Genomic DNA, 23,325 nt, shown 5'->3' with positions numbered 1-23,325 from the left:
GGTCAAGGAACCGGGTATCCTTTGGAAGGGAATTCCCATATGCAGAATCGGCCGGTATCATGATTGATCGCATTGAAAATGTTCGTTACTTCAGAGATCATTCTGTCCAGTTTCACGTGATAGTGGCTCAATAGATGCGCACGTGGGTAGTGGAGGCGGCGAGATAAAGTGAGGCGTAACCAGTGCAGGCTTTTGACAAAGTTTCGCGTTTAGTTCGCCATTTGAAGAAGTATAAGTAGATAGAACTTTGTAGAAGTCGTTTGTTACATTTATGGGAATTGTGGGTTCTAGAAACTAGCCTTCTGCATCATCATTCCTAGAAGTTTATTTTGAACCTTAGAAGACGAAAGCGGGAGTAATCAAGAAAAACAACCCACTTCGAGTAACATCATGTCTGCGAAAAACATCTATCATCCCAGTAGCAACTACATGAGCACCCAAACTAGGCCTCTGCAACGAACCTACGTGAGTAACAGACGTATTGGTGCCACTGAACCAAGCTATAGAGAGACTGGGGAGGCGCGGTATCGCGCAACTCATGTAAGAATACTTGACTTACATGATGATTTTCATGGTCACTTAAGCTTTCGCCCAGGCCTTCCCAATTTACTCTAGGTTTTTAACAAAGGTTAATCTGTCCGCGCAAATCAAATTTCAACAATGATATACTTGACTTACATCGTGTTTGTCCAAGAGAATCTTGGTTAAATTCTATAACTTTGATATGGATGTTGACTTTGATCAGTGAATCGCTCAAAGTTACCAGTGAGAATAGAGTCATGGATTATGTAGTCAATATTTTGGATAACCTTTTGCCACTTTATTTAATGACTTGTTGTTCGCTGTTTTAAAAATATACCACAAACTGCCACTATCTTCATTGAGCTCAGAGCATGCATTGTTGCGTTCAGCTTTCTTCTTTTCCTTTCTCTGATCATGAAAAACCGTCGTCACTCAAAACTTGGCAAGCCAAAACGGCAACCCCTGGGCGAGCTTGACAACGTTCAACCCCAGATCATGCCGACAAGTTGTTATCGGGTGGTAAAACGTCCATTGAACGAGTGTTCTACCGAGGAAGGGCTGCGAGCATTGAAGAGGAGGGTGTCTGTATTTTCCGATTGTGCCCCATACGTTTTTGTCATTGAACAAATCGAAGAAGGGCCAGTTATCTCCATTCGAGCTCCATTATTGACCCAGCAAGAAGAAGGTATTTTCCCGCTTATCATATCGGCTTTCGCGTTTACTCTGCTAACTAGCCTGACGAAAATTCCAGTTGCCCGCCACTTCAGTCAGCAACCCGGAGAGGGGTAGAGCGAAGTCTCAGCGAGCTTTCCTCTCGCTGTTCCTCCCCTGAACAGCCCGAAGAGGATGCAGAGTCAGATTGGAGCGAATCTTCTTTTCCTTCTCGTCCTGCCTCTCCTCAACAGCCCGAAAAGGAGGCAGAGTCCAGTCTGAGCGAGGTTTCCTCTTACCCTTCCTTCGATGACCAACCTGAAGACTCGTCAACTTGCATTTCGCTACCAGCTGAGGTAACCCACAGAGACGCAGAGTCCAGCTTGAGCGAACCATCCTCTCCGTCTTCGCCCCCGGAACAACCTGAAGTCTCAGTTTGTTTAAATTCGTCTCTATCTGAACCGCTTCCCACATCAAGATCATCCTCTACAAAGTACAACTCGGGCTTGGCAAAACCAGTGGGTAAAGAAGACCAAGGGAACAAGGAGCCCCTACTCTTCAATCTCCCGCCCGAAATCTTAGACATGATCATCAAACAAAGTCAAGGTCCGTTGGAATATCTCAACTTCGCATTAGCATGCAAGACTCTGCTACAAGCCACCAGCAGATGTCTCCCTGGCCTCAGCGCGGAAAAAAGCAAAGACGTCTACAATGACATCATTCTCAATCTCAGGAATCGCTTCGGTACTGATTTTCTAAGCTGCTGTTACGCGGTGATGCGATACCGGAAACTATGGAGAAACATGGTTTTACGGAAGATCACTGGAACACGGGAAACTGAATTACGGGACTCTGAATCATGCGACGACAATGAATCACGGGACACTCAATCATGGGACTACACTGACTCACTGGACACTGAATCATGGGGAAATATTGACCTTATTCCCATTCTGAAAGTTCAGAACTTCATCAAAAAACACTTTCTCGAACACCCTGTACCAGAGGCCTGTTGGGGCAGAAAATTAGTACGGCAGGATTATTTTCTCATGTCAACAGTACTAAATCAAGCGGAAATTGTCGTCAAAGAATTGTCTACAACAGCCTTCCAAAACAAAGCTGCTCTTGAGAAGCTGGGCTATCAACACCGTGACTACGACGAGTCAAGCCCTGTTGTCGTTGTACTGACACAAGATGAGAAGTCGAGGTTCCTCAATGCTGTGTTGCAGTATGATTATTATTGCAGCCTATTCTTCTACAAGGGTGATGTTGTCTTTCAAAATGAGATCAAACGTCATCAGAGATTCTTTGACAATCGGGATTACTCGCGTCTTGCTCAGATCGTTGGGTTCTACAGTGTTGTCATGTGTGTATACACGTTCTATCGTCACCTTCTCACAACTATGAGATGCACTATGTACAACAACACTACTGACGAGAAGGTTATGTACTTCCGCTTGGCCGACCGGACAAAAGTGTTGAGATTTCTACATTATTTGGTACGCCAGGGCATACGTCCGTTCGCAAAGGTTTACGTTATGGATCTACACAGGAAGATGGAGTTCCTTTTGGGGGAGTTTTTCGAGTACGAGGACAATAAAACGTATCCGGCAATTGATGTTTTGGGAAGCGATTTCAATGTTGATGCGCACGGAGAAAACATTTGGACGCCATGGGCATACTGCGAAAAGGTCTCAGGCAATACGGAGAGGCTATTTCTACAGAGTGCTTTCGCGTTGTGGGACTCTAAACGTCTAGACAAGATGAAGCCAACAGTAGCCATAAGGCCCTGATGCTGACTCCGTCCGTCATCCTAGGCACAGGTCTTTTCTTCTTCCTTTGCCTCTTCTTCTTCCTTTACCTCTTCCTTCTAGGCCTCTTCCTTCTAGGCCTCTTCCTTCTCGGCCTCTTGCTTGGTCTTGGTCTTTCGCATTTTTCGATCTTCGTAGAGGGAGTTGAACTTATACCCTCCGGAGTAATCTTGTCAAACTCCGTCGTGCTGGGGATAGAGCATTGTAATTATTGCTCTTTAGCGAGGAATCCCTAGTAAGCGCAAGCCATCAGCTTGCCTATAGCCGGCCAACATCCGGTGGCCCTCAGGGGACCCTGCCAGAGGCCTTCTTAAGCAGAAGGCAATCTAATCTATTGCATTAAGCGCTAGGCTATACCAAGTTTTAATTAAATTTGAAAGTTAATTTAAAGGCCAATTTTATAAATAGATACGTCCACTAACTTTACTCCTCGTGTCTTGGTCAGCCAACATTTTCTAACACTGAGGCCTACATGCCCACTGGGGAGTTCGATCGCTGTTGTGTTAATAGCTAGGTATCGTGTTTATCTTTCAGTAACACCTGGGTTCTTAATGGGATGATGATTCACTGTAAAGTAACATTGGCAGAAGATCGAAAATCCTCTCAGTAAATAAACTTCTACGGAATGAGTACGACTTCTATCATCTCATCTTACCTACCAGAATTCTTACAACTGAAACAGAACACTCAGGGCGAACAGCAGACAGAATCAGTAGATGAGTTTATGCCTCTTAGATTATACATTCTTGGGATGCTTTCTTTTATAACCCAAAGCTTAGACCAACTCCTCTAGTACCTATTGTACATTGCATCAATGAGTGAAAATAAGTTTGGTTTTGAATAGACTCAAACTCTATTCATCTCGTACAAGGCCGACGTCTCCTGCACCTGGGACAAAGCAACTTTCTTGTTTTCATCAAATCACTACACACCAGGCAGCCACAACTGGATCTTCAAGTCTGTTGAGCTCTCTTATCAACAAAATGGTCCGCAAAAAGTCGAATCGTGCTAACAAGGTTCATTACGAGCAATCCCAAAGCGAACCGGTCGAGGAAAAAGTCACTCAAGATGGCCCATCTCGGTTCAATACCGACTTGATGAATCCCGAAGCCAAAGGGCGCCAGGTTTTCCGATTCGGCGAACTCCCGTATGATGTCCGATCCAAGATTTGGGAAGAAGCTCTCGCCAATCAACGAATCTTGCGCGTCTCCCTTGAAAACCGGGAGATCTCAGCGCGCAACAGGCATCAGCGCAGAAAGGTCACCAAGGCCAAGGGCAAGAAAGCCCAGACAATCGAGGAAGAAGACGACCTGCCCGCTACCCCCGAGAAGCCTTACCGTGTCGTTGTGGAAGGGCGTTATGCCATTAGTAAGCTCTTTCACGTCTGCACCGAATCGCGTCGCGCCGCTGAGTCCTTCTACCGTGTCAAGGTCCCTTGTACATACAAATGGGGAAACAAGACACAAGATGGGACATTTTACTTTCGGCCGGAGTTCGATAACATACAAGTCGGTGTCACGGAATACTTTTACGACTTTGCCTTTAGTCTTTGGCAACTCGATTCCCGCTACGTTGGCCTGGTCAATCTTACCCTCCCATGGCAGCCTAACGTCCACAAAATCATGGAAATGGATGACCATGAAAGGGATATCCTGAGAGGTGTACTTTTGAGGTTGCAGAATGTTTCCTTTGCTCATATGCAGGAGAAACCAAGAACTGCTCCTCGCCCTGTACGCACTCTTGCATATGTTCACTCTATGCAATTGGCTGCCAACGCAAATGCTAGTGCCACGAACGATAACGACGGTGAACCCAGAACACCTAAGCCACGAACAGGATGGGAACCTGATTGTACCGGTCCCATTTCCACATGCGTCCCAAGCTTCGAAAGTTTGCCCGTGGACCCGCGAGGGTCGGGCAATGATCATACCCGCCCCTACTTCTCCTTCAAGAACCCCATATATATAGCCCTCAGCTGGTTCCGTCTCCTCGAATCTCTTGAAGCTGTTTACGAGCATAAAGTCAACTATCACTTCATGCTGAGTTACGAGACCACGGGTAGGAATATAGCCACACGAGACCAGGCTACCTCTTGGGTGCAGAGTCAACGGAAGAACTTCAAGGTTCGTGCTCTAAGCGAAGGACTGGAGCATGGAGAGTGGGTTCAGCCAGCGATGGGATTCTGGCTGTACCCAATTGAGTGCGTCGGATCGTTGGTGGATGATGAAGGAGTTTTGAAGACGGCGAAGGATGTTTTAGAAGGTGTGGAGCTTGAGGATATTATGAGTAAATGGGCTCCCGAGCTTTGCTTGAGTAGATTGGCTTGAGGCGATATTCGTTTCTCAATCGATATATATGGGAAAAGGGGGTGGTTCATTTTTGGGAGTTCAGAATTATACATGTATTTGCACCACCTAAACAAAAGATCCTCCATTAGCCCCAATTATTTGACCAGATACCCATGAACTTCCTGGTCCCGCGAGAAAAGCAGCCACCTCGGCAATCTCCTGTGGCGTTCCCAGCCTGTTGAGTGGACTAACCCCAGCGATCGTATCGATCATTCCCTGTGACTTGCCCTGGAAGAACATCTCCGTCGCCGTAGGACCAGGAGCGATACAATTGACAGTAATGCCGTGTTTGGCTCCGAGTTCCTTGGCCATTACTCGAGTCATCTGCTCGATTGGTCCTTTGGTGGCTGCATAAAGCAGATAGCGAGGTAAGACATTCGAGTTGTGCAAGATACCGGTTGAGACAAGAATAATGCGGCCATCTCGTGGCATGTGGGGGACGGCTTTCTACGAATAATTAGTCTTGCTTCATTCTTAATCGGATGGCGCCATTTACCTGGACGAGGAAGTAGGGCCCTTTGACATTAAGCGTAAAAGACTTGTCAAAAGCTTCTTCCGTTGTACTTTCAAGGTCGTTCATGGGCGCACAAGCAGCGTTGGCCATGACACAGTCAATCTTGCCAAACTTGTCCACCACAGCTTGAACAAGCTTCTCAATCTCAGGGATACTGGACACATCGGCTTTGATGGCCAGCGCTCTATCAGATCCGATCTTTTTTACCATCTCATCTGCCGGAGCACCGTCGCTGGAGTAATTGATAACGACACTGGCACCATCAGCAGCGACACGCTCGATGACGGCTTTGCCAATGCCTTTGGTACTACCTGTGACCAGGATGACTTTTCCCTTGAGAGACATGGTATCGTGATCTAATAAATGAGTAGATAATTAATGCGGGTTGAATCTAATATGGAACAATGTTGGGGAATATTGACTTTATATCTACAGTCTCGCCCTGGATGATACTGAGATGTCCCGAATCTAATGGGAGGCGTCAGTTATGCGACTGGAGTCTGATCACTTAATTAATCGGCAATAGGAACGGACTTATCTGTGAGCACGAGACAAATTCAGCAAGTCAGCTTCTGTCACCAAATTCGTATCTTTGAGCTGTTTATTTTTTGTACCTTTTTGGACACCAACCACTTACCAGGGTGGCTGGAGATAGTGGCACTTCCCCGAGGATTTAGTGTATATACTTAATGAGGTTTAGTGCATGGACTTGTCCTCCTACAAAGTCACGATCGGACTAGCGTTGTCTCTGCTGGAAGTGTGGTGACGTCGACACTCGATGGCTATCTCCAGATCCTAGCAGAGCTGGCAATTGAGTTGATCTCAACCAATGATTGACGGAACTCCATCGGTTGGACGTGGAGGATATCACGTGTTAGAGCACGTGAGTACATTAAAGACGCATGGACGTCCATCTTGCTCATTGTCTGCGGTCAACTCAGATGTCCGATCAATTTTTCTTTTATTAATCTCATATTAATATCATCGCACCGTCAAGATCATTCGCTCTCTTATAAACTAATTATCCACAAATTGTTCCCAGCATTTCCGACCAAGCCGTCCTTTCCCAACCTCTCGAACCTTCTTGTACTTCCATCCATGCAACTTCTGCCGCGGCATCGCAAGACGCTCCAGACCATAGAAAGGTCTCAAGAGACTCTTTCACCACGATAGACCAGGCCCTTGTGATCCCATTACCAGAGCGCTTTGTTTCCACGGTGCTCAAGAAAGAGATGAACCAGACCCTGAGGTCGCTGCCGACTTGCTCTGAGCAGAGCACACCCAGTATACCCAGCCAAATCAAGAGATCAAAAAGTTGGTGTTCAAGAGCTTCCTCGACATGTCGGTCAAGTTGAGCCTTGAGTCGCTCTGACAGCCGACGATAAGGCGGGGCATATGGGATCGGGAAAGTGACGCCGAGTGAGAATATCAGCAATGCTGTTTGGATAAGTTCGTTGACCCATTTCACTTCCCCAATGTCAGCATCGATGCCCCCTTCAAGAAAAGTGACATCAGCAACATCATCATCTTCATCGTTGGGAAGAGTTGCAAGTAATCGTTGCTGTATCAGGTCTCGGTGGGCAGTGAGAATTGAAGAATCAGTGTTTGTTAGAAGTCCAAAGTGATAACCTTCGATGACCTTGACCCATGCTCTCATGTCGTAGATCACTTCGTACAAATCCGCCGACAATCCAAGTTCACCTAACCTGTTGAGATGTTCCGTTTCCTCTGTACATGACCCGGAAGTCAAGTCAGCTCCGTAACCGAGCTTACTTCTATCATGGGTTTCTCTAACTCGACCATAGAGTCTTGAAACAGGAAGATGCGGCCGGATCAATTTCTGCGAAGCCCGTGTGAGATCCATATAGTTGAACGAAGCCTGAAAATCCGAAGACTTGAGATTATGAATCCCGCCTTTGAGATCAACGATTCGTATCAATGCCCTCGCATGTTCGTCGATATGAAGTCTCCTACCATAAACATGTAGCCAGGAAAGTTCCGCCAACGGTGGATCAAACGCTCTTGCAACAATGCTGTCTCCGTCATCCGGTGATACCTCTGGACCGGTGATGCTCAGAATGGCATACATAGTCCGTTCCGATATGTCTTCGATTGGTCTTGCAATATCCTGTGATATGTATTTCAAGGCCTGATTGTAATGTATCAAACTGTCTTTGTCCGTGACTTTTTCGTTTCTTCTGTAGCTCAGGCTTACGGCGGCAGACCATAGGAGGGCGTGGACAAGACCTGGTCCTTGAGAGATAAGAGTATTGTAGTCGCGAGCGAAAAAAGGAATGTGGAATGCCGCTGATCCGGTCTCGACGCCTGGCCAAAATGACTGCGTGCAATAGTGCAATAGCATGGTAGTATGTCGGTCAAGGATTCTGTCTGGTACAACGCAGAATAGTGATGGAGCAAGGCGGCGTTGGTCTCGGCAATCCATTTGGTGAGAGATACTAATGACCTCATTTTTCTGTTTGGCGGTGCCCTTTTTGCGTCGATGTGATATTTTTGCTAAATGAGATCTGGCACTTGCTAGGCGAAGCTCTTCGTCACGGCGATTGCTGGGCTTTATTGTCGTGATGGGTAGGAAGCAAAATCCTGTGTCACTTTCGGAGCTTGGATTGTTGTTGGGATGCATTCTAAGAGGGGTCAACTTGAGTCTGTAACGGCTATATTGTGATACGACCTTTCACGAGTTTGTTGAGGTTACATTTGAGTCGATCGTCATAGAGTGGGTGCTTCCGGCTTAGAGCTGACTAGCTGGATTAAAGTCACTTAGACTTAATGTCTCGTCGCAGTTGACGCCATTAACAAGTATTGAGTACTTTCTCGGACTGGGATGCGGAATTCGTGTTCACAACGTGGGGACTTCCTTTCCATCAGTCATTGGCGCCCGAAGGTTGACAGTGTTCGCGGAATTTCTTGCTATTACTAGATACATCATCGTTTTCTTCTTCAATCTCCAAATATCCCACTTTAATGATTGAACAGTACTAGTTTCCATGTTTCTTTCATTGCATGTCATTCTTCAACCCAAGTGAACTGCATACAACTCACGCATGTAACCTCTCATATTAATGGAGTCTTCCCACCGAAGCTTCGTCATCACAGGTCTCAATGGAAATATCCAGAACCCGACCGCAGGCAATGGTGTCTTTCTCTGACTGTCTCGGTCCGGGCCGAGCCAGCTGACCACGCTCTCTCTATGTGTGACTTTCAATGTCGTGTTTGTCGTGAAAGGGAGAAGGAAACGCCACTTCACGTCAAGGTTATCAGGCTCAACGCCCATCCACACCAGATGGTTATACCAAGATCCATATCCTGGAAAATAATTGGAACCTATGTGGACCTCTTCAAGCTCGTTTCGAATGGACCTGGAAGCTGTACGTAGACGATCGAGTGTTATTATACTGCCGCATGTTTGGATAGAGCGACTGGCTTGTGGTAAACACTCGTCCTGCAAGCTGGGACGGGGGTTGTTCGATTGAATCTGATTCTGTTTGACGAAAATTATGCGCAACAACCGCGGCAGGGCTGCCTTGAGTATGTCGACGTTCCAAACGGCCTCTTTGAATCCACAAATAACTGGTAGGGCGAGGTGAAGAAGACCCTTTTGTTGAGCGTCCTTGGAATAAACCAAATTGCAAAGGGCGGCGATATGGTCAAGAGCGATGAGTTCGAGGTCATCCAATGGATCGTCAGATGTTGGACCAACATCGACATGAATAATATCCATTTCAGGACATAGATGCAATGTGCCAAAGCGACGGGTACCATCTGGCCTTTTATAATAACACGGTAGACAAACGCGGTAGAATGTCGTTGCTATCTGTCGGGAATCGGAACAAGTAGCGAGAAGTGAGGGCATCAAATCTCGAATCATCTCCTGTGGCCATGGCACGTTGATTTCGCATTGACTTGGATCGAGACTTGGGGCCAGCTGTATCTTAATGATTCGGTTGTATTCGATGGCTTTTTCCCATATCATGTGGCGGATGTCGTACGGTAGCTTTGAGAAAAGGGTGAAAGCCCTGGTTTCGGTCGGCGGGTCACAGATTTGGAAATCTTGATCGTTTGAAGGTGGGATATTCTGTGAAGACATCTTGATAGCGCAATACTGCAAAATGTTGCTTGAAGCCAAACTGCAAAAGGTATGCATGTTGATGGGTTTGATGGTTTTCATAATATTCCAAGTATAGACTGAGTTAGTCTGACCTTATTTATATCTACAAATAAACCTTTCTCTACAACCATGTAGCTTTCTGTTCAAAGTTAATGTTGACTCAGTAATATGACACCTTTCATTCGCGAACCTTGGCTACAAGACACAGGCCTGAAGTCAGTATTAGAATTCGAAAATGGGAACAACACCAAATATAGTCCGAATCTAGATGACACACAGTGAAATATCCCTGCTTGGCTCAGCTTAGCTCTGTTGAGCGGGAAAGATATCAGATCATATACCCACATAATGTGTATATGTATATTTATCCTCTCTTATCTTCAGTCCTTTACCCTCATTTATTTATTTCTCTACTTTACTTGCAAATTGAATATTAGCCTCTCAATAACTCCAATATCTGGAAAAAAAAATCCATGTGGATTAAAACCTCAAATTGTTAAATCAAGGTTCTCTGAATGACTTACTTTCCCACTAAGAACATGCGTGACTGCCAGTCCTTTACCTTAAATCTTCGATTAATTATTCTCTGATCACTGTCTGTGTCCAATAAACTCAGGGTAGGCTCAAGACTGACCTAAACAGGCTTTGGGATGCGATAGCCGCTCAAGCCGGAGCCTGATGGCTTTGTCGGGATGCAGAAGTGTGGCAAGTACTTTGGTTATCCATTAGGCTGTGGAATTGGTCAATCCTGTTGGTTGTGCTCTTTGTTGTATTGGCAAGGATATATCTTGGCGTGGATCAGCGGGATATTTTCTGACTGTAATTGCTCCAATAAGACGGAACCAGATGGTTGCGATATCTGCATAGTAACATGAAGCGGGCCATAAAAGCAATATTTCACCGTAATAGGAAAATGTCTGACATTCAGCTCCTGCAATGCCGGTGCCACAACTAGGGTTTGTGTTTTCCGACAGTAGAAAGTAGAGGTTTTAGAAACGAGGCTACCAATAGAAAGCATTTCTACCTGATATTCATTGGATTTGGCTCATTTCAGCGCCTGCAAGTCGCAATCTTTGAAGAAGTTGGTGAGGATGTGTCGTCTTACCTGCCTAACGTCGACAACCTTCATTTCGGTATTTCTAACTCGTTGCCCCCCGCTTGGTCTCGTAAAGCGTCTTTCAAGGCTTTTTGACCCATCAAATACCGATATCTCTCACACGTTTTTTTCTTCCCTACTGTCAGATTACCGAATCAACCATGAGTCTGGCAGACTCTCCACTCGACGCAGGCCATCCGGCTAGTGGTGATGGCAAAACGGCGGATCTAGTTCCATCGTTGTCTTTGCAGAACGATCCAGACCCAGATGTAGACCAAGGTGAATCCAAGTTTGTTGAGTCGGTAAAGGATCTGTTCGAGCTCCTCGAAAACACTGCCGATGATAGAACTGGATTCGAGGCTCTGAACGAGAAGTTGGTCGAACTGAATTCCGCCAACAAAGACGATGGCCAATTTCTGAAGAAACTGATTAACACAACTCAAGAGGATTGCAAAACAACTGTGCTTCATGTTGCTGCCAATAGAGGGTTCAGTAGAATGGCACAGCAACTCATCGACAAGGGTGCAGACGTCAACGCTCAAGATGATGAAGATGACCAACCACTGCATGTAGCATGCAATTCACAGGAAGATATGACAGTGGAGGTCCTCCTAAATGCTGTTGACTATATACCACAGGTCAACGAAAATGGCCGATACCCTCTCCACATGATTTCCGCCGACACAACCGCACTAAAACCAGAAACTGTGCGACGCCTCTGCGACTCCATGCATTCATTCATCGATACGAAGGAAAGAATCATAGGATGGACACCAGTCAATAAGGTTGCTTACGGGGGATACGAAAACCTCGTTAGCATTTTCTTGGAAGCTAATGCGAGACTCGACATTGAAGACTGTGATGGCTGGACCCCATTAATTGCGGCAGCGAAAGAGAACTATTACGGTATCTTTAACAACATTATCGATCATTTGAGACGTAAGATGGACGAAGACGATGCCGGAGACTTCGGAAATACTGTCAATAAGCAGGATGGCACGGGAATGACAGCCCTCATGGTTCTTTGTCGTTGCTTATCCGAAAACCCAGAGTCTTTTGACGAGCTTCAAATGTGCATCGATAATCTTCTCAATCTTGGTCCTGATTTCAGTATTCTCAATGAGCATAACGAGACTGCGCTGTATCATCTCATGCTCTTTACTTCATCTACCAAGCCTTTGTCGAATAAACACATGAACTTTTTAGAAGGAATCCTCGGCTCAATACCCAAAGAGACAGTGCTCCTACAGTATCGAGAAAACAAAGACGCATTCGCTGTCTTGTTCGATGAAGATGGTTTAGTAAAGATTTTGGAACCAATTGCTCAGGCGCTCCTCGATTCCTGCGAAGGGGAAGCAACAATGGTACAGGACCTTCTATTCTGGCTCGCACAGCAACCAGAAAGGCATACTCTGGCCAACAATCTGGTTGTTCAGCTTGCAGACGAAAATCGAAAGGAAACTTCTAATAAACTCCAACCAGATGATTTGGGAACATGGGCGATATATCATCAACAGCCAGGGTGCCTCTTGAGTTACGTCAAAGCTATCAGCCAGAAAGAAAAAAACGAACAGAAAGAGAGAGAACATCACGGCCACAATTCTAGCAAGGAACATGACTCTATTAAGTCTCAAGATGTTAGAAAACATTTGAAAGAGTGGATGGATAAATACAGAATTCAGCAGATGGTGACGAGATCCAATGGCAAAGGTCAAGGGACGAAGGCAGGCAAACAACAGGCGGAGGGATTAGAGAAAGAGGATAAGAGGGCTGAAGAGCGCCACAACCGTCAGTCAGAGTCTCATGCGGGACAAAAGAAAGTTCCCAAAGTAACAAAGAGCGACACCAAGGACGAAGACCATCATAATGACTATTTCCAAGACATGGAGGATATCATCGATCTGTTCTGTGCTGGAAAGGCATCAATACGGGAACGCCGTGAGCTTTCAACGCCTGATAAGGACATGGAGGCAAGTATGACAGAGTTTCACGCAGCCATCATTCAGATACGTCAAGAAAACGATGAGGTTGGAATATACACCAAATACCGAAATTTGTATCATGTTATACATAGGAATGGGTCACTAGCCACTGTCGGAGACATTATAAACAAGTACAATGCGCGGGAGCCGACCCCCAGCAACTCTTCCGACTCTGGATCTGATGATTCAAATGAGGGTCAGGAACGAGACGAATTCACGTGGATACACCTTCCATCGACTAATGTAAGTCACTCCAAGCCTGTCTAATATGTCTTTCTCCAAACTAACCCATCGTAGATGATATGGATGCAGGTAGTGTTGCCTATTTCCCTCAATTTCTACCATTATTTTCAACATGGACTAAAAGTTAACCGCTGTTTGAAAGGACATTCTGAAGAGGGTAGCAGATAAATCAGAATACTCTGATGAGGAATTTCAAGAGCTGGCTTCTTTTCTTCGCACCACCTGGGTCCAGATACCAGACAAAACGACTTCATCGCGGTTTATGCGACCTCGATATGTTGATAACAAGCCCGGAAATGACGAACACACTGACGAAGTGTGTAAGGAACTCAAAGCCGACAATTCTTCTTCCAGGCGATCTAATTGTTCCGCGCTTTATGCATGAGTTTCCTCCTTTTTGGCTTGTTCCCAGATGTCTAACGTATAACTATAGATGCCTTATTTGTCTTTCTCATCCTACCACAAGGAAGACGAAAACAACTTGGTCAAGCCATGTGACCCCGAACAGCACTATGAACGCGATGATGCCATTACAAGTGCCTCCGATATGCACAAAACCCCAGAGCTTAGGCGGTATCAGCGTCGATTGCTACTCCAGGCGTATGAGGAGGAAACACAACCCATTCATTCTTCTCCCACACTCGACGAGTACTACTACCACTTTAGAATGAGTGGTAAATCTAGAGAGCAGCGAGTAGCACGCAATGAAACGCAAGTTGTGACAAAGGAGTTATACAAGTCGGGAGAGAAAGGAGAAAAGGTTTGGACACTGCTGAGAGTGAACCAGTTGTGGGCTTGGACAATTGGAGAAGGTATGTCGGGTACCAACACTCCGGATTTTACTTTGCTGACGATCATCTGAAAAGAATGGCTTATCACTGCAAGTTCTTGTGCCTCAAGCGATGTAGAAACAAGGTTCGTTAAGGATATCTTGGAACATCTCGGCAAAAAGGAAAAGGAAGGGAGTAACCGCCGTGGACCAAGATCTCCCGCTGAGTTGAGAGACTTGATAGCCGAGTATTGCATTAGTATTTATGAAAGAAAGTACGATCCAAAGGACCTGAAGCCCGAGGACAAGGGGGAGAACAAATCTCAGCGACAGGATCAGAAACAACAACAACAACAAAACGTTGCCGGAGAGCGAGAACGATCCATTCGTCAGATCTTTTCTGACGCCATTAACGAAATTGTGCGACACGTCTAGTTTGGTTCCACGGTGTTTGCTAATTTCATCAATAGGGACGAGTTGAATCGGAATTGTTCCGTGACTTCTGTGATAGAGAATCAAGTGACGAAAGGCAGAAAAGTGCCCCTGGGTCTGTCGCCTGGCTACACAATATTGTTCAACAGGGGCCAGGCGACAAAGAACAAAGGATGTCAGCAAGAAAGCAACTCAAGCGCTTAAACAGGGACACGAAAAAGGCAGCCAGGTGTTTGTTCGAGATCAAAGACATCAGGGACGAACTGAACATCCTGAAGACTATCGCAAAGTCTCAACAGAAAGTCCAAGCTAAACTTGCCCGCGATAAGACTGGACAGACCTATCACGACTGCCACACTGGTAACAATTTGGGACCTGATATCAACGCTCAATATGTATTGAGTGACATACTGGAACTCGATCAAGCTGCTGCTCAAGCTCAAGAAGCTGTAAGTTAACTCTAGGCCAGTTCCAGAATTATAAACACTGACCCTACTCTCACAGCTTCAAACAACACTCGCGCTCCAGGACAGTCAGATTGCAAATCTGCAGGCCGAAGAATCCGCACAACAAGGAAGAATACTGTTTGTTTTCACGCTTTTTACTGTTGTCTTTGTACGTTATTTCTCTGGGCCATAATGCGACGACTATTGGACTGATACCCTCCCAGGTTCCCCTCTCGTTCTTCACTTCCTTGTTTGCTTTGAATGTGGATGACTTCCTTCAAGCCCCGCCGTGGGCTCTAATCGTCATTTGTAAGTCCTGGATTATTTCGTCGCAGACACTCGAGACTGACTTTTATTTCAAGTCACTGCTCCTCTGCCATTACTTGGATTGGCGGCACTCTACGTGTACTACTCCGGGAAAAACAATTCATCCACGTCAGATCAGAACTCTGTCCACCTGCGGTCGGATCCAGTTTCGAAGGAAAACTCTGAAAAGACATACATAGGACGTTTAATCAAGAGAGGCCGGCGATGGGAGACAGGGAGTCGAGACACAGAGGCCAACCACGAAGGGTAGATAGACTTTGGTAGAATGCTAAGCTACTACTGAGGCAGACTGGCTAGTGGGTAGCAGAAAAGTTAGCCTTCTAAGTCTTAGGGTATAAAAATAAGTAGTCTAAGGAGTATTGCCTAAGGAGTATAAAGTGACCTGCTAATTTCGTCTCTTGTGCTTCCGGCGGCTAACTTTTCTGGTACCCTGATGACTGGGATGCGAACTACGTAGAAATGATACGACTTAATGTTGGAGATTACTACTAACGAAAGCAATGTACCTTATGTGCCTCTGTTGGTCTTGAAACAATACTAATCTGCAATTATCATTAAAATATAATTATCTTTACATTCTTGACGCTAATAATTAAATCGCTCTCCCTTGGTCGGATTCCTAACCAAGCCAGCTCCTGCAAATCCAAGTCTCGTTACACCATCAGTCATCTCCCAAGCACCATATCTCACAGGTCCAACATCATTAACCTGGTTCACAATCCCTCCAACGTTTTGGTTCGGATCCACGTTTCTCATAATATGCGACTCCTGTCCAACAGTTCCAAAAGCATTCGCAATCTCAAGCGGGTTCAGACTGACATCTCTTCCCAATTCCCACCATCCCCAGAATGTGGGCAGAACAGAGAAAATCCCGATGAGCGAGACTAGGACTGCTATCCACATCTTATTGTAGTCTGTTGTGTAGACTAGCGTCGTCGTACCGCTGTCGTATTGGACTTTTTGTTTGTCGGTCGTGTTGAACCTGGCGTACTGTAGACTGGCGCGGAAGCCGATGTTGCGGGTGAGCTCGATGATATCGTCCATTGGGTTTGCCCACGTGTCGTTGCAGCCGGGAACATTACCGGCCATAGTGAGGTATTGAGTTGCTGGTAAGCCTGTCGAACTCACGTCGTAACCTGTCGCGCCAGTGAATCTCATGAAAGCTGTGGAGCTATAAAGAGCGCTACCAATTGTGCTGAAGCCACCAAGAATATTACCCGAGCCACTTGCGACCATTGCTGCAGGCATCATATATCTGGTATCTTGTTAGCCATCAGTCATCAATGATATATGGTAGAGGTGACATACTTGCGCTCGATGAACTTGTCATCCTTCCATTTACCCAAAAGTCCAACCTTGTCTCCTTCTATCTTCACAGGGAACTTGGTGATGCCAGCATGGAGATCACAAGTTTGGATTTTCGTCTTGCCGTAGCAATTGCTGTCGTCTTTGTAAAGTGTCGCCAGTTGTAGAAAGGCTCCATCCTTCATTTGGTAAACGGAGTAGTCGGTGTATTCGGAAATGTTGACCTGGAAGAAACTCGCTCCGTTCATAGCATTCTTCAAGTCTGTTCCTGATCCGAGGGATATGTTGTAGTCTCGCGTTGATTCGCTACAATTCACCTGGAAACCGAATCCTTCGATTGTTGTTGTGCAGTTGGTGCAGGATGTGTCGAAAGCTACCATGTCATCTTGACGACTGTAGCTGTGGGCGATGTCACTGAAGTTCTTTGTGAGTAGTGATGCGGAGTGAGTGCGACCTGTCATGATACAGGCGTAGTCCATGGGTAGTTCTCGGGCAATGTGAAAGTTCATTGCGCCTTTCTGTGTCTCGTAAAAATTTGCTGTTGCAGAGGCTCGCTGCATGAGTGGACCTCGCATGACAGACAATGTCATCAAGATGGATGCTATAGCCGTGTGAGTACCAATGGATTAGGACTAGGATGGGTACCCATCTTACCTATACCCAAAGTCTTTGACTTCCAGGTAAACAGATTAATAGCAGCTTGGATTATGCCTGTCGACGAGCCATATACAGCTTGCAGTTGTTGTAACTAGAGCTAGTTAGCAATGCTCGTTAATGACAGCGTGAGTACCTACTGTGACTGGCTTGCCAGCAGTCCTCCAATATGAGATAGCCGCACCCTCTGTAAAAGCACAGGCAAGAAATGCACCTGACAACGCCGACGTCAACGCTAGCCAAACGGTTGGTTGTATATGCTCATCCCAATCCGCAACAGGCACTCCATCACTGTACTTCAGTATCAGAACAGCGGCCACGGTTCCAATGAGAGACAGCAACCACATGCCAAGACCGCGATACGGGAATCGCGTCCAGAATCCGGGGAGCCAAGGCTGGCTGAGTCTCGCGTACTGCGCCGCAAAGGGCGTTGCCATATCCTCAAGCCGATGCCATGACTTCCTGTCGCCTACGCCACTATCGGCTTTGCCGCCTAAGAACTCATCCTTCAATGGCCATGGCGACGGAGCCCCGAAACCGCTTTGATCTAGCATTGTCAAAATGAAGGAAGCGTAGTTTTACTTGGCGCTTCCAAGCTAAGAGAAAAACAGAGATAAATGCGAGAAAAAGGAGTGGAAGGAGTGGATAGTGAGTGTTTGACAGGAGGTTACAACCTCCAACCGCCAGGGGGGTTCGTACGAAGGAAATGACAGACAACGAGTAGAAACAAAATGAATTGAAGGTGAAGGAAAGAATTCTTCTGTTTTCGTCCCATTCCCTAGTCAAAAGACACCAAGTGCCGGTCGCTTCGCATAAAAGAGACTAGGACAGGGGAATCCTGGCTAGCGAATCAGGGAAAAACATGTTGGTCGAAAATGGAGAACCCAATCATCAATACGAGAATTAGCGTGTTTGGGTGACTTCATAGCTCCGCTACAGTGGATTTAGTTGATCGCCAACTCCGGAATAAATTGAGATCTTCATTCAATGGAGGAGATTGGAATCCGCATAAATACGTATGTAGCTCTGTCAAGACTACGTATACCGTCAACTTATCTGACGGTTTGATACTTAGACAAGTATCCATAGACAGGGCTGACAGCGTTGAGTAGCTTAGTTTGTTTCAGACCCAAAGGTTCGGGATTTGTTTACCGTTCGTCTGAGGACCTGACCGTCCTTTTGTTTTGTTACATTCTTGTGGATCAACCCCCAGATTAGCCCGTTCAATTCATGCCGGTAATTTGTATATCCGCAACAGCCGCCGGCAACAACGCTGTAACGTATAACACAATTGTCGTGAAGGAAATACATATTACCGTTGAGCCTCTTGTTGATTCACTAACGCGATTGAGATGAGCAGAGATACAGCGATGTCACATCGTCGTTCAGGTAAATTAATACCCTTCAGTTTAATGCAGATCTTATCGTGTTTACCATGAATATCTAGATCGTAAAGATAGTTGACGTGTTTTGATTCATGAGTATACGAACTGAGACATCCGGCTGGCCTAACTACGAAGCCAAATATCAAACTCCCTCTTATTCCTTGATAAATTCCAGCAAAGCATTCTTCACGCCCTCCCTGTCCTCGTAAATCATCCAATGACCTGCATCCAGGATCTTATCAGTGTACCCAGCAGCAGAAAACGATTCTGTGGTCATGCGTTGATGCTCGGGTCGTGTAATCAAATCCTGCGCACCGCCAATAGTGAGCACAGGAACCCGTAGAGTGCAATTCTCATCGGTTAGAATAGCTTCATCCTCATCATTGACGCCGCGGAGAAGGGCTTTGTAGTAGTTCATCGATCCTGTTGTGGCGTTTGGCATGCTGAACGCTTCGATCCACGCTGTTCTGTCCTCCTCGGTCATGTAGCTGGGTAGCGGGGTTGTTGTGTTGTTATTGAGCCAGGCTCGAGCTGATCCTAAAGCACCGATATTGTCGATCCACTTGAGATTGTCGGTAGGGAACACGAGACTGAAGAATGATTCGATCTATAGATGTCAGTTAGAGTCTATTTCTGGAGTGGTTGTGCTTACATGAGATGCGGCTAGACTTGGTGCATCGGGCGAGTTGAAGAAGTACCAGTAACCAAACGGCATCTTTCCAGTTGCTTTGAGGCTATTCGCATTGATAGCATCAACATCCAAGAAAGTTCCGGGTTGGTTATATCCGACCGACATAAATACGATCTTCTCGAGTCGATCAGGGTGCCAGACAGCTACTCTGGACAGGACACCAGCTCCCCAATCGTGGCCAACTCCGATGACCTTGTTCAGACCTTCTTTGTCGAGAATTTCTGCTATGTGGTTACTAATTCCCTTCAGTTTGTAGGCTTCGACTTCCAGCGGTTTGTCGCTGTCACCATAACCTAGACAATCGGGTGCAATGACTCCATAGCCTGCTGCAGACAGATCCTCGATTTGGTACTTCCAATCATGGCGGGTGACTGGGTAGCCATGAATGAGGAGGACGGTAGGCTTGTTGTCCTGTGCTGGGACGGTATCATAAGTGTACTTTCGTCCATCTGTAGTAACCAGGGTTTTTGTTTGCACGTTTGAGGCCATGATTGATGGCTGTTGTTCAAGCATATCAAATTGAAAGGTGCTTTGTAGGGTTCATGAGGAGATGGCTTGCAAAAAACTCAAGGACTGCCATTGTTCATCTCTTATAAGTGCAACATGTTCTGGCCAAGATGCATCCTTTTTGTCTTTTTAGACAATCAGCCGAGTAGACATGCAGGTAATTTGTCATCATCAAGATGAGCCTCAATCTGATTAGCTGTTGGCTCGGCCCGGAATTTCCGTCTGTGACCATACGAGAGCCATACGGGAGGCATAAGTAAGACGGATGGATAGGGAGCTCATGCATCAGGGTATGGTCACTCCTATTTGTAATCCTTCGGAGAAGATGTGGGAGACGATCCCATGATTGTTAAGCAATCGTAACGGACAAGGATGCGAGGCATTAATAAGGAAAACAATTATCTGGCCTCAATTGACTTATGCCCATAAACAGTAGAGTCAATTGTCCCGTGTAAGTCATCTTCGTTTCGGCAGATCATGAGTGTACTCTCACCAGTGTCAAACTGAACAAGCATAAATCTCGACATTCCATGTCATAAATGCTTCAGTTACCCTGTGGTGGACAAGACATTGAGGCCTATCAGATAATGACGTCTTATCTTATCTTATCTTATCTTATCTTATCACATCTCCATCGACGTCATCCACTCAATCAATCCTCCATCTTCAAGATGTTGTCTAGAGCTGCATTAGCTGCCTAGCTTCTCGGAACTTTAACTCTCGACTCTCGGCCTTTTACAGCAAAGAGAAGGTGCTCTCCGTCCCCATGGCGTCTTCAAGATGACCCCCAGAACAATTTTGTCCAGTCATGTTCCACCGATAAGCCAGGATAAGCCAAGTCTCGCCAAGTCTCGCCCAGAAGTCTACCCAGAGTCTAGGCGCAATTACAACTCTTCTCATTGGTTCAAAAGATAACCGGTAATTAAGCCTCTTTGCTGGGCGCCGTCATCCATGAGCATGAAAATCAGGGCAGGCGAGGGCTTGGCTTCTACTGAGCTACGTAGCCACTACATATTCCAGAGTCGACACAACATTTGGCTTACTGGGGATTTAAGGTTATGTTTAGTGTTGAGTTGTTCAAAACGCTTGGTATTCTTGGCGTCGAAAGATGCTGACGTACGACCATGTCTGGGCATTCTGAGGTTGACAATATGTAAATTTCCCATTGCCCCCTCGTAGGGAGCGAAGTCCTTTTTCGCATCCATTCCATTGTCTCTTCTCATTACAATAAAATTGACAAAATTGGCTCTTCTGCTCTGCAATGGCTGCAGCCCATCGCCATCGTAAATCCGTTGCTGCAGATCACCCTGTCCGTTCCTCCGAAAACGTCGAATTTCTCACCGACAAAGAGATTGAAGAATTTCTTGAAGATCTCGACCACGATAACGATGGACACATAAACTACGATGAAGTCGAGCGAAAACTCGACCAGGAATATGCCAGTTTAGTCCCCAAGCCTAGCGCCCACCATGTCATTAGCGAAGACCACAGCGACGATGATCGCACTCGCCATGCCTTCTTGCGAAGGATGATGGGTGATTCAGGCGTGGATCGCATACCGAGAGATGAGTTTGCCAAAATGGTGAAGGAATGGAAGATCCCTTCACTCAAGCAGGCCAAGAAGGAAGAGGAGGAAGATAAGAGTTACATCAAGAAACTGCCAGGTTGGAGACGAATTCGTTCGTACTGGGCTGTTCACGGACCTGAGATTGTCTTTCTTGGTGTTGTTATCAGCATGCAGTTGGCCTTTGGAATATGGCAATTGGTCAAGTACCAGACGACGCCCGGTTACCGCGCTGCCTTTGGCTGGGGCGTAGTCATGGCCAAGACCTGCGCTGGAGCTTTGTACCCGACCTTCTTCTTCCTAATTCTCAGCATGTCGCGATACTTTTCTACGTGGCTGCGCAGGTCGTACCACATTTCGCGCTTCTTCAATTGGGATCTTTCACAGGAGTTCCACATCAGAATCTCCTGTGTTGCTATTCTGCTTGCGACATTGCATGCTATCGGACATTTGACTGGATCTTTCGTCCATGGCAGCGATCCCGCGAATGAGGATGCGGTCGCAGAGGTACTTGGTCCTGACATGGTTCCTCGTCCTTACATCGACTATGTTCGATCACTGCCTGGCTTCACTGGTATCACTGCCCTAGGCCTCTTTTGGATCCTTTGCCTGCTGAGTATTCCACAAGTGAGAAAGTGGAACTATGAGGTCTTCCAGCTTGGTCACTTGCTCATGTTTCCCATTATCGGCCTCATGATGGCTCATGGTACAGCAGCGTTGCTCCAATGGCCTATGTTTGGGTACTTCCTCGCCTTCCCTACACTCTTGGTCCTTGTGGAACGTGCCGTCCGTGTTGGTCTCGGATTCCACCGTATCAAAGCCACCATGAAAGTATTGGACAAGGAGACCGTCGAGATCACAGCTATCATTCCAAGTGAGCGCCTCTGGAAGTACAAGGCTGGCCAGTACATCTTCCTTCAAGTACCCAAGATCAGCTTCTTCCAATGGCACCCCTTCACTGTGTCCTTCTGCCGAGGCAACAAGATGATGTTGCACATCAAGACTGACGGTAACTGGACTGCCAAACTTCGTGAGCTTGGAGGTGACTCTGGTGAGTCAGAGATTGAGGTTGGTATCAATGGTCCCTTTGGTGCACCTGCTCAACGCTTCTACGACTTCAACCACTCCATTATCATCGGAGCCGGTATCGGCGTCACACCCTTCTCTGGTATTCTTGCCGATCTACAGTACAACGACGATCTCGACCACGGCGGCCCAAACCATGAAGTAGATCATCCTTGTCACGACTCCGAAACAACTGCCATTCCACCAGCTGCTCGTAGATCACACTCTAGCAGTAGCGAGGAGGCAACGAACAGCGATAACGTCCCCGAAACACCCACGCGACAAGGAAGTGTTGGCCCCGATCTCATCAACAAAGAGAAGCAGCCCCAAGCCGATAAAGCAAGTACCTTTGCAGAAGACTACCGAAGAGTGGATTTTCACTGGATAGTCCGTGAACGAAACTATCTTCTCTGGTTGTCTGATCTTCTCAACGATGTATCCATGAGTCAAGACTGGCATCGCGAGCATGAAGATGAACCCCATCTCGACATCCGCATCAATACACACGTAACAGCCAAGCAGAAGAAGATCTCAACTCATGTATACCGCTGGCTCTTAGAAATGCATCGTACAGACGAACATCCTGCCTCGCCGCTCACAGGTCTTCTCAATCCAACACACTTTGGCCGGCCCGACTTTGACCTTATTCTGGATGAGCATTATGAGGAGATGCTCAAGTTCAGAGCGAGCAAGAGGACAAGCACAAGGCACAAGGAGGGTGAGAATTATGAGGAAGACGAAGAGCTTAAAGTTGGAGTGTTTTACTGTGGTGCTCCCGTTGTGGGTGAGATTCTGGCAGATAAGTGTCGCGAGCTTACACTGCGTGGGTGGCAGGATGGAAGCAAGTTGGAGTATCACTTTATGATTGAGGTTTTTGGATGAGGGAA

General features: G+C 46.5%; 9 protein-coding genes across 9 annotated transcripts; 4 read left to right on the top strand and 5 right to left on the bottom strand.

Annotated features, from left to right (window-relative positions):
- Window positions 1-1,017: 1,017 nt before the first annotated feature.
- On the top strand, window positions 1,018-2,966 carry FSST1_012583 (uncharacterized protein; the record flags this gene model as incomplete). The annotated part of the gene is made up of 2 exons (XM_083235821.1): window positions 1,018-1,207; window positions 1,312-2,966. The coding sequence occupies 2 exons, from the start codon at window positions 1,018-1,020 to the stop codon at window positions 2,964-2,966; spliced, it is 1,845 nt and encodes a 614-aa protein (XP_083082279.1).
- A 1,001-nt stretch (window positions 2,967-3,967) lies between these two features.
- On the top strand, window positions 3,968-5,311 carry FSST1_012582 (2EXR domain-containing protein; the record flags this gene model as incomplete). Its single annotated transcript, XM_083235820.1, has 1 exon — window positions 3,968-5,311. One exon carries the CDS (start codon window positions 3,968-3,970, stop codon window positions 5,309-5,311), a length of 1,344 nt encoding a protein of 447 aa, XP_083082278.1.
- An 87-nt stretch (window positions 5,312-5,398) lies between these two features.
- FSST1_012581 (uncharacterized protein) lies at window positions 5,399-6,191 on the bottom strand (the record flags this gene model as incomplete). The annotated part of the gene is made up of 2 exons (XM_083235819.1): window positions 5,399-5,779; window positions 5,829-6,191. 2 exons carry the CDS (start codon window positions 6,189-6,191, stop codon window positions 5,399-5,401), a joined length of 744 nt encoding a protein of 247 aa, XP_083082277.1.
- Window positions 6,192-6,867: 676 nt separating this feature from the next.
- Window positions 6,868-8,487, bottom strand: FSST1_012580 (uncharacterized protein; the record flags this gene model as incomplete). The annotated part of the gene is made up of 1 exon (XM_083235818.1): window positions 6,868-8,487. The coding sequence occupies one exon, from the start codon at window positions 8,485-8,487 to the stop codon at window positions 6,868-6,870; it is 1,620 nt and encodes a 539-aa protein (XP_083082276.1).
- Window positions 8,488-8,877: 390 nt separating this feature from the next.
- On the bottom strand, window positions 8,878-9,951 carry FSST1_012579 (2EXR domain-containing protein; the record flags this gene model as incomplete). Its single annotated transcript, XM_083235817.1, has 1 exon — window positions 8,878-9,951. One exon carries the CDS (start codon window positions 9,949-9,951, stop codon window positions 8,878-8,880), a length of 1,074 nt encoding a protein of 357 aa, XP_083082275.1.
- A 1,278-nt stretch (window positions 9,952-11,229) lies between these two features.
- Window positions 11,230-15,517, top strand: FSST1_012578 (uncharacterized protein; the record flags this gene model as incomplete). Its single annotated transcript, XM_083235816.1, has 9 exons — window positions 11,230-13,293; window positions 13,348-13,362; window positions 13,436-13,609; window positions 13,727-14,105; window positions 14,160-14,482; window positions 14,533-14,943; window positions 14,999-15,109; window positions 15,165-15,249; window positions 15,303-15,517. The coding sequence occupies 9 exons, from the start codon at window positions 11,230-11,232 to the stop codon at window positions 15,515-15,517; spliced, it is 3,777 nt and encodes a 1,258-aa protein (XP_083082274.1).
- Window positions 15,518-15,852: 335 nt separating this feature from the next.
- Window positions 15,853-17,780, bottom strand: FSST1_012577 (uncharacterized protein; the record flags this gene model as incomplete). Its single annotated transcript, XM_083235814.1, has 4 exons — window positions 15,853-16,522; window positions 16,576-17,173; window positions 17,227-17,320; window positions 17,367-17,780. The coding sequence occupies 4 exons, from the start codon at window positions 17,778-17,780 to the stop codon at window positions 15,853-15,855; spliced, it is 1,776 nt and encodes a 591-aa protein (XP_083082273.1).
- Window positions 17,781-18,765: 985 nt separating this feature from the next.
- Window positions 18,766-19,791, bottom strand: FSST1_012576 (Alpha/Beta hydrolase protein; the record flags this gene model as incomplete). Its single annotated transcript, XM_083235813.1, has 2 exons — window positions 18,766-19,218; window positions 19,264-19,791. The coding sequence occupies 2 exons, from the start codon at window positions 19,789-19,791 to the stop codon at window positions 18,766-18,768; spliced, it is 981 nt and encodes a 326-aa protein (XP_083082272.1).
- A 1,279-nt stretch (window positions 19,792-21,070) lies between these two features.
- Window positions 21,071-23,320, top strand: FSST1_012575 (FAD-binding domain-containing protein; the record flags this gene model as incomplete). The annotated part of the gene is made up of 1 exon (XM_083235812.1): window positions 21,071-23,320. The coding sequence occupies one exon, from the start codon at window positions 21,071-21,073 to the stop codon at window positions 23,318-23,320; it is 2,250 nt and encodes a 749-aa protein (XP_083082271.1).
- Window positions 23,321-23,325: the final 5 nt, after the last annotated feature.

This window comes from Fusarium sambucinum, chromosome III (genome assembly GCF_050947815.1).
Source record: "Fusarium sambucinum isolate potato_lamoka chromosome III, whole genome shotgun sequence".
Classification (NCBI taxonomy): Eukaryota; Fungi; Ascomycota; class Sordariomycetes; order Hypocreales; family Nectriaceae; genus Fusarium; species Fusarium sambucinum.
Note: the sequence above shows the minus strand (reverse complement) of the source record. Positions and strands in the feature narration are given on the sequence as shown.